Source organism: Panulirus ornatus, chromosome 14 (genome assembly GCF_036320965.1).
Source record: "Panulirus ornatus isolate Po-2019 chromosome 14, ASM3632096v1, whole genome shotgun sequence".
NCBI lineage: Eukaryota > Metazoa > Arthropoda > Malacostraca > Decapoda > Palinuridae > Panulirus > Panulirus ornatus.
In genome coordinates, this window is record NC_092237.1 from 39,052,899 (window position 1) to 39,063,670 (window position 10,772).

At 39.2% G+C, this 10,772-nt stretch overlaps 1 protein-coding gene across 1 annotated transcript in view; it reads right to left on the reverse strand.

Annotated features, from left to right (window-relative positions):
* LOC139753531 (glutamate receptor ionotropic, delta-2-like) overlaps window positions 1-10,013 on the reverse strand; it is a 38,821-nt gene extending 28,808 nt beyond the window's left edge. Inside the window, exons 1-4 of the mRNA XM_071670179.1 lie at window positions 9,870-10,013; window positions 6,830-6,928; window positions 4,404-4,570; window positions 3,510-3,636 (exon numbers count right to left, since the gene is read on the reverse strand). Of these exons, the coding sequence (XP_071526280.1) occupies window positions 3,510-3,636; window positions 4,404-4,570; window positions 6,830-6,928; window positions 9,870-10,013 (537 nt within the window). The remainder of the gene's footprint in view (window positions 1-3,509; window positions 3,637-4,403; window positions 4,571-6,829; window positions 6,929-9,869) is intronic.
* Between the last annotated feature and the right edge of the window lie 759 nt (window positions 10,014-10,772).

The following is a 10,772-nucleotide window of genomic DNA, read 5'->3' on the forward strand; positions in this document are numbered from 1 at the left end:
ACATCCTCGATAAAAACTTTTCACTGCTTCTAACAGCTTTCCTCCCACACCATATATTCTTAATACCTTCCACAGAGCATCTCTATCAACTCTATCATATGCCTTCTCCAGATCCATAAATGCTACATACAAATCCATTTGCTTTTCTAAGTATTTCTCACATACATGCTTCAAAGCAAACACCTGATCCACACATCCTCTACCACTTCTGAAACCACACTGCTCTTCCCCAATCTGATGCTCTGTACATGCCTTCACCCTCTCAATCAATACCCTCCCATATAATTTACCAGGAATACTCAGCAAACTTATACCTCTGTAATTTGAGCACTCACTCTTATCCCCTTTGCCTTTGTACAATGGCACTATGCACGCATTCCGCCAATCCTCAGGCACCTCACCATGAGTCATACATACATTAAATAACCTTACCAACCAGTCAACAATACAGTCACCACCTTTTTTAATAAATTCCACTGCAATACCATCCAAACCTGCTGCCTTGCCGGCTTTCATCTTCCGCAAAGCTTTCACTATCTCTTCTCTGTTTACCAAATCATTTTCCCTAACCCTCTCCCTTTGCACACCACCTCGACCAAAACACCCTATATCTGCCACTCTATCATCAAACACATTCAACAAACCTTCAAAATACTCACTCCATCTCCTTCTCACATCACCACTACTTGTTATCACCTCCCCATTTGCGCCCTTCACTGAAGTTCCCATTTGCTCCCTTGTCTTACGCACTTTATTTACCTCCTTCCAGAACATCTTTTTATTCTCCCTAAAATTTAATGATACTCTCTCACCCCAACTCTCATTTGCCCTTTTTTCACCTCTTGCACCTTTCTCTTGACCTCCTGTCTCTTTCTTTTATACATCTCCCACTCAATTGCATTTTTTCCCTGCAAAAATCGTCCAAATGCCTCTCTCTTCTCTTTCACTAATACTCTTACTTCTTCATCCCACCACTCACTACCCTTTCTAATCAACCCACCTCCCACTCGTCTCATGCCACAAGCATCTTTTGCGCAATCCATCACTGATTCCCTAAATACATCCCATTCCTCCCCCACTCCCCTTACTTCCATTGTTCTCACCTTTTTCCATTCTGTACTCAGTCTCTCCTGGTACTTCCTCACACAGGTCTCCTTCTCAAGCTCACTTACTCTCACCACCCTCTTCACCCCAACATTCACTCTTCTTTTCTGAAAACCCATACAAATCTTCACCTTAGCCTCCACAAGATAATGATCAGACATCCCTCCAGTTGCACCTCTCAGCACATTAACATCCAAAAGTCTCTCTTTCGCACGCCTGTCAATTAACACGTAATCCAATAACGCTCTCTGGCCATCTCTCCTACTTACATAAGTATACTTATGTATATCTCACTTTTTAAACCAGGTATTCCCAATCATCAGTCCTTTTTCAGCACATAAATCTACAAGCTCTTCACCATTTCCATTTACAACACTGAACACCCCATGTATACCAATTATTCCCTCAACTGCCACATTACTCACCTTCGCATTCAAATCACCCATCACTATGACCCGGTCTCGTGCATCAAAACCACTAACACACTCAGTCAGCTGCTCCCAAAACACTTGCCTCTCTTGATCTTTCTTCTCATGCCCAGGTGCATATGCAACAATAATCACCCACCTCTCTCCATCAACTTTCAGTTTTACCCATATTAATCGAGAATTTACTTTCTTACACTCTATCACATACTCCCACAACTCCTGTTTCAGGAGTATTGCTACTCCTTCCCTTGCTCTTGTCCTCTCACTAACCCCTGACTTTATATATATATATATATATATATATATATATATATATATATATATATATATATATATATATATATATATATATATATATATATATATATATATATATATATATATATATATATATATATTATATATATATATATATATATATATATATATATATATATATATATATATATATATATATATATATATATATATATATATATATATATATATATATATATATATATATATATATATATATATATATATATATATATATATATATATATATATATATATATATATATATATATATATATATATATATATATATATATATATATATATATATATATATATATATATATATATATATATATATATATATATATATATATATATATATATATATATATATATATATATATATATAACAGTAAATGTGAATAAGAGCAAGGTTATTAGGTACAGTAGGGTTGAGGGTCAAGTCAATTGAGAGGTGAGTTTGAATGGAGAAAAACTGGAGGAAGTGAAGTGTTTTAGATATCTGGGAGTGGATCTGGCAGCGGATGGAACCATGAAAGCGGAAGTGGATCATAGGGTGGGGGGCGAAAATTCTGGGGGCCTTGAAGAATGTGTGGAAGTCGAGAACATTATCTCGGAAAGCAAAAATGGGTATGTTTGAAGGAATAGTGGTTCCAACAATGTTGTATGGTTGCGAGGCGTGGGCTATGGATAGAGTTGTGCACAGGAGGATGGATGTGCTGGAAATGAGATGTTTGAGGACAATGTGTGGTGTGAGGTGGTTTGATCGAGTGAGTAACGTAAGGGTAAGAGAGATGTGTGGAAATAAAAAGAGCGTGGTTGAGAGAGCAGAAGAGGGTGTTTTGAAGTGGTTTGGGCACATGGAGAGAATGAGTGAGGAAAGATTGACCAAGAGGATATATGTGTCGGAGGTGGAGGGAACGAGGAGAAGAGGGAGACCAAATTGGAGGTGGAAAGATGGAGTGAAAAAGATTTTGTGTGATCGGGGCCTGAACATGCAGGAGGGTGAAAGGAGGGCAAGGAATAGAGTGAATTGGAGCGATGTGGTATACCGGGGTTGACGTGCTGTCAGTGGATTGAATCAAGGCATGTGAAGCGTCTGGGGTAAACCATGGAAAGCTGTGTAGGTATGTATATTTGCGTGTGTGGACGTATGTATATACATGTGTATGGGGGGGGTTGGGCCATTTCTTTCGTCTGTTTCCTTGCGCTACCTCGCAAACGCGGGAGACAGCGACAAAGTATAATAAAAAAAAAAAATATATATATATATATATATATATATATATATATATATATATATATATATATATATATATATATATATATGTATGTATATATATATATCATCCCTTGGGATTGGAGAACAAGAATACTTCCCACGTACTTCCTGCGTGTCGTAGAAGGCGACTGAAAGGGGAGGGAGCGGGAGGTTGGAAATCCTCCCCTCCAGTTTTTACATTTCCAAAAGAAGGAGTAAAGGAGGGGGCCATGTGAGGATTTTCCGCGAAAGGGCTTGGTTCTCTGTTCTTGATGCTACCTCGCTAAAGTGGGAAATGGGAGATATGTATGAAAAAAAATGAATATATATATATATATATATATATATATATATATATATATATATAACTATACACAGACAGAGAGACAGACAGCGAGTATTAACTGAACTATTACCTGAAGATGTTGAAGCCTGATAGCCGTGGGTCCTGAGCGATTCGATGTGGACATATATCGCGACACCTTGTTGACTTCCTCATTCTCCCATTTTGTCATTAACCCCACCTCTGTTAGGCGGACCAGACTGTAGAGAGAGAGAGAGAGAGAGAGAGAGAGAGAGAGAGAGAGAGAGAGAGAGAGAGAGAGAGAGAGAGAGAGAGAGAGAGAGAGAGAGAGAGAGAGAGAGAGAGAGAGAGAGAGAGAGAGAGAGTTATCAAAAATCTACTCTTAACTCCCATTCATAATTCGGCATGTTCTATAACTAATTATTGTCCTCCACCCATGAAAAATAATATATCCTCCACCTTCATATTCTATCATTTCTAAACTTCTTTAGTTTTAAATCTTGCTGATTTCAGTTTTTTTTAATATTATTTTGAAAACACTGTGCCTCACTATTGTCTAGTCTAGTGTACATTTGAAGGCTTGTCTATAGTGTCAATTGACTTTGGACGCCAAGGATTCGAACTCCAGCTCCAGCATACCGACATGCACTCTGTAGGACCGGGCCCGGTTGGAACCCTAAGCGCCCTGAGGTAAATCGTTGTAACATTTTTTTTATTGTGCAAACTTACTATACCATCCTCCTTTTGTTCATCATTCACCTGCTCCACATTATTTTGATCCATCCCGAAAATATTTCCTACTTGAGATCTCTGACGCCAGACTATAAAATCAATAGTTTAGGGGCGGTATCCAGTCAACTGTGCCATTGGACTCAAAGGACTTAGCGAGAAATTTCACTGTACTAACTGATAGTTATCTACTAAGCAGATGGAATTAGGTTTAAAAGAAAAATAAATATTCCCAAAAGCATGGAATTATTTTGCTGTGAACTTATGAAGAACCCACATCCTGCTGAAGACGTCCCTGAAGAGAGAACCACTGGTGCAGACGATACCGTATCCCTGAGGGAGGAAGGTCTGGCGGGCGAAGTAGAAATTTTCTGGCCCTAGTTGGGCGGCCTTCAGCTTGGAGTTCAGCTGGGCGTCGATGAACACGTACTTCTGCTGCAGGATCTGAGTCGGAAAGGACGATTATATCAATAAACGTAATGTTGTATATATCATTGATACATATAAATAGCTAATGTCTGACAACGATCATCTCAGTTTTTCAAAGAGGTCAGTTATTATAGATTCGCTTTACTGTACGATAGAGACTGGCCTGAAATGCCATAGGCATAATAAGATATATAACTCGAAGTAATAACCAAACTCCTTGTAATCATATGAAAGGATCTGCCCCTCATCCTTCTTATTCTGCTTCAGTCAACAAGGCAAAAGACATTGAGCAAAGACATTGATTCAGTACCAGAAATCGCCAAACAATAAATCAGTAAAACTGCAAAACGCTTTTCCTTCTTGTATGAAGTACGTTACATATGATTGAAAAATTCGCTTAACATGACTCTAACGCATCTCGGCTTTCTCTTACACTTATTACTGCTTTAAGCCATCAGATTTATGTACATAGTTTTTAAAGTGAACCAGCAATCATATTCTAAAGTTGATGCTAGTATTTGTTAGATGTGTCCACAATAACGCTTTGTGGACAGGGATGGCCTGAGATAATTTTGATACTGTTGCTCGACAAAAGTCACGTCACAACTACTCTGTCTGAGTAGCATCTTTCCCTAACCATGAGCCCTTGTGGTATAAGAATGAGCTGAGACAGATAAGAGAAATATGCTATTGCATGCTTGCGGTAACGATGTGAGTCACACTATAAAGGAATGAATACGAGCAGTTGGGAAATAGACAAGAGTTAGTGGCAGTAGGTAAAGAGGAAGGTGTAGTTGTTGAAAAAGAAGGGGAAATGACATTAGAGGTGAAAGTGTTACCAAACTTGAGGGATAACAAAAAACATTTTGGAATGAGGTTAAAAGTGTGACGAGAACAGAAGAGCAAATGGAAGTATCAGCAAAGGGAAGCTGTGAGGATATGGTAACAAACAAGATATCGTGAAGAGATGGAAAGAGTATCTTGAAGGGATGTTGAATGTGTTAGACGATAGACCAGCAAATGTTTGGTGTTAGAGAAGTGGTGACAAGCGAAGCGATAGAGTCGTGAAAGTTGCTATGGGTAAGATGATGTGTATCACAGATGGGAATGCAGTTGAATTTCTGGAGAAAGAGGATTACGGTGTAAAACAAACTTAATCCATTGTCACTAGTGTTGTACCAGATTTGTCGAATTCAGTATTTAGTCTTTTGGTGCACTCTTCTTCCCACTCTCTTCAATTCATTTTAAAATTTCTGTTCTTGCCCTCAAATGCACCCATTTGTCCACACAGGAGTTTGTATTTTAATGTTTATGCTCTCCATTTAGCAATATATCCTAGTGGATTCAACTTTCTCTTCCCAAAGTTCCTTAAATCTTCATTCCACCTTGCTTTACTTCTCTTTCCACTACCTATACTCTCCGTTCCGCACGACTCTAATGCTGCAGTCTTAAAATGCTTCCACATCATCTCAGTCTCACGTCGCAATCTTATAAGGTTTCGTTCGTCATGATGTGCACTATTATTATAAGCTCTCATTTTTTGTTAACTTTTTTTTATCTACAACTATTTTCAGTAAGAGGTTAACTAGCATATTAGTACCACATGGTCCTTTTCTGGACTACACATCATTCATGCTAATCATTTTGAAATTTTCTTTTTAAACATGAATCATGCTTTTACCTAACCCCAGCCAGAGAAACTTTGTTTTCCATACAGATGGTTTACAAATATCATGAGTCTGTTCTTAGAATATCATACAAATAGTTTTGCTTTAACACATAGCATCTACTGTTTCTTTCAATGTCTATCTTCTCTTCAGGGTCGTATCAGAGTGATACACGGGTCACCATAAGCTGATTACCATTGTGTGTCTCTTATTGCAGAGATGGCAAGGCCTAATGCCGCAGCACCATCGTGTGCACAATAAGGCCACATGAGTAACCATGTTGTGTAGATACTGGCTTGACCTTAATAATTTTTGCCTCCAATCAGCAACAACAATCAGCAGCAACAATCACTAAGGATGTGCACTTTAGAAGAAATGTTTGTAATTGTCACATATTTACTTTGTACTGATAAGCGCATACATATCTAATACCTTGAATCTGGATCGACGTATATAGGGGTGAGATACGATTAACGCAGAGAGAGAGAGAGAGAGAGAGAGAGAGAGAGAGAGAGAGAGAGAGAGAGAGAGAGAGAGAGAGAGAGAGAGAGAGAGAGAGAGTGTTAGGGATTGGAATACCTTGCCGCTGAACACATCCCTTCCTCACCGTCTCAAAAGCTGTCTCAGGGTTAGGCAGGAAGCTCTGGTCTCTGTCCTCATGGTTGAAGAGCTGCCACACCTCATGGTAAATTCCACTTTTTGCGTTCTTGAGGAAGACATCACATAACATTAACCTATTTTACTCTGGATAACCTACAGACTACATACAGAATAGATGATATTAGTGTGGCGAATGATATTATGTACACCTGCTGCAGAGAAGATGATGAGCACAAGTGAGTGATGTAGAAGTCTTTGCTTAAGGCAGACATTAAGATACATTTGCTTATAAAGAATTTTGCTAATGTCACTAATTGAAATACAACTGCTCTCAAAATTTTGCTCAAGTCATAAGTCAAAATACAACTGCTTCTACAAAATAATAGTGAGTGCAAAGTATGCAAATAAGTAGATAAATAAAGAATTCAACATGCATATGTTTATATTTGGACGACCGTGGCATTGGAGCAACACTATTGTTTCAACAGAAGCATGAGATCCATTGTTCCTGAACTTAGATTTCATATCATCAATTTACGTGGTAGACGGGAGGAGATAACTAACGTGTGGGTTCACTAACTGATAGCTGTAGTGTGGTCATGGGGAAACACTGACCAAAAGATCGTAACTGCTAAACCAAACGTGTTAAACACAAACGCATCATTGTGAAAATTTACATATTAGTATATTATATACAGCATTCAAACGTTGCTTATAAGTCATTTGTGTAGGTACAAACTCATTTGTTTATGAGGAAGTTCAATATTAAAAAAAAATGAATGGAGGAATAAAGATATTAGGTGTTGACATACTTCCTTAAAACAAGATCTGCCAAATCAGAAAGAAAACCTGTCACTATACATTTAGACAACAAACATCTCTGTGTATTGGATAAATGATTAAAAACTATGTAAGAAAGAATATGCCAGGTAAATGCTATCCAAGTAGTGTACTTTAGTGTACTTTACTTAAAGATTTACAAATGTGTGAATATATCTTCCTTAAGTATCTCTATTGATATATATATATATTTGATTATAAAACAGAGCTCATGCTAACTCAAATCTTCGTTGTAAGAAATAGGAACAAATTGATCACTTTGATCCATGTTCTCCATTCGCTCAACAGACTCCAATTACAATGTACAACTTTCTGCCTTTGTTCATTTCACTAGTTTGCATCAGACTATATCGTACTGCATCAGGGAGGCCTGAAGGTGGTTCGTCCTGTTATCAAGAATCTATCCCGCTGTAAACAATGTCCTTCTTCCCATATTCATATTTTTTCACCACATAACTATCATCCTCATATGGGATCACATCTAATGAGGCGAACCCAGGAAACTGATGCTGAGGAAAGTCCTAAAGATTATGATGGATGACCACGTTTCTTGGTAGAGAAAGTCCATCACACACACACACACACACACACACACACACACACACACACACACACACACACAACAACAAAAACACTCATGATATACATGAGTCGCCACGAGTGGCCTACCAGGAATCCAGTGCAAAGACCGAGATGTTTACAAGAGTGGAAGGTCTTGCTCGCTTTCTGAAATTCGAATTCTCAGTGATCTATCTTCCCATGACCTGTAACCCGTGACCTAAGTCCCTAGAGATCTCTGTAGTAGCAGTTGTGAATACTGTAACCAGTATTCACGAGCATATACACAATTAAGGATTAGTATATGTCTTACTGTGTAAAACAGTATATTTTACTGTGCAATATGTGGGAGGACAGTTACAGTTATTTCGTTTCTATCCATTGTACAAGTGCTCATGTGATGAATACATGACAGCTTAGTATAAGACCTGGTGCATTTTGCCCACCCTGTGGTGCTCTTGTGACTAACATCCTTTTTAACTAAGTCGATCTTAGTCCAGCTCGTATGTAGCCAATGTTCTGTTTTCTTGGTTTTGCGTGTTATATGTAGTGTCAGATGTGTGTTACGCTCGTGTTTCATGTCTAAAATGGGGTATATTAAAGCCGTGTGCCGCGTTGACTGTATCTCCAAGAGCGCATGTGTGTGTTCCTGCACCTATTGTATGTCTGTCAGTCCCATATATACCTGCTGCTGTCCTTGCAGAAGATGATCACGTACGTTATCTGACTGACCATCATTTACACTGTGTTTGACTTCATGTCACATCACTTCCCTGAACCCTTGTGTTGACTTCGTAAGTCAATGTGTCATTTCAGGAATATCAGACATATTTCCTTTCCTTAATGCTCACAACAGAATGTTAATGATCCTGTAGCTGCGAATCATGTTCTAGTTATGTGCGTAATCCCTTTGAAATCAATATCATACGTATAGCGAACCCTGGGAAGGTGTGATACTCATATAAAGTTGTCTATTGTGATGAATAACCTTAGTTTACAGTAGACTATATGTTCCCTTGTGTCATTCGACTCATTTCATTTGAATCTGGTTGAGAAGCGACTCAATCTTGCTGTTGATTATTTCCAAATATGTCCACTTCCCTAGATAGTTAAATATGTGAACTTGATGGCCAGGGAATTAGCTCATCCTGTGACATCGCTACCCACATACGAAAGCAGAAGTTGCCAAAAATGGTTGAAGTATCGTTGCTATTCGTATCGTAAGTGATCGATCCATGAGAGAGACCACTTAAGCTCACACCTATAGAAACAAAGAGGACGATAGGGCATGCATGATCTGCAGCTTAACCAATGCGGGTAAACTAAATGCATGTAACCAAAATTAGTGTTTGCCGGGTCCAACCTATCATTTTCACACACACGCCGCATGTTTCGTTTCGGCTGTGGGTCCCTGACCTGAACCTTCATGATGATATTAAGACTTCAGGCCAAACTTTCATCTAAAATTCTTTCATAGCTAGATGACCCCCAATGCCAGCACATGAGGTGCACCAGTTCCAGGAAAGTCCAAATGTAATAAAGACCTATAAGTTATGGTGTGTATCTATTCATTTATAAAATGGACTTCCACGTTGAGGCAGTTGCTCATTTATTGTAATCAAAGGTGGACTGAGGACACTGACTGTCACCTTGAAGGCAGTCTCAAGGTTGGTGTCCCTTGTAGTGCCGATGATAAAGCCATCCTGGTGGGCCTGAGCCAGCTGGTAGAGCGAGTCGATGGGCTTCTCATAGGCAGTAACGGTGAGCGCTGCCGTCAACGTCCCGGAGTACATTGCTGGTGAGAGATTTCAAAGATGAAGTTACAGTGACGTTAAGAAAAGAAAAATTGTGGTAAGGAATCAGCCAAACAGAAATGAAGAAGGGAACAGAGTTATACACTAGGAACGCCAATACAGGTGATTGACTGAGTTATATGAATGTCTCTTCAAACTATCACTCACGAACATGTGTCAGGTGGAAATATTGATACACCAAAACCCGTTTTCATCGCATTTTCCATAAACCTAAATAACATCACCCACTTTCCTATAAAACCACCTGGGTTTTATACTTAGCACGCATTCCCCGTGTACCGTACAAGGCGACTAAAGGGGGCGGCAAGGGGGTGGCCAGAAGCCCTCCCTCCTTGTATTCAACTTTCTAAACGTGAAAGGAAAAAGTCATGCGGGGAGTGCTCATCCTCCACGACGGCTCAGATTGGGGTGTCTAAATGTGTGTGGATGTAACCATAATGAGAAAAAAGGAGAGATAGGTAGTATGTATGAGGAAAGGAACCTGGATGTTTTGGCTCTGAGTGAAACGAAGCTCAAGGGTAAAGAGGAAGAGTGGTGTGGGAAAGTCTTCATACTTGCTCCTTTCATGAATTATCGTCGCCATCCAGCCACACATGAAATGACAACCCCTTCCTCTCGCGCGCGCGAAGTACCAATTGGAAAAGACAACAAAGGCCACATTCGTTCACAATCAGTCGCTAGCTGTCATGTGCAATGCACCGAAACCACGGCTCCCTATGCACATCCAGGCCCCCACAA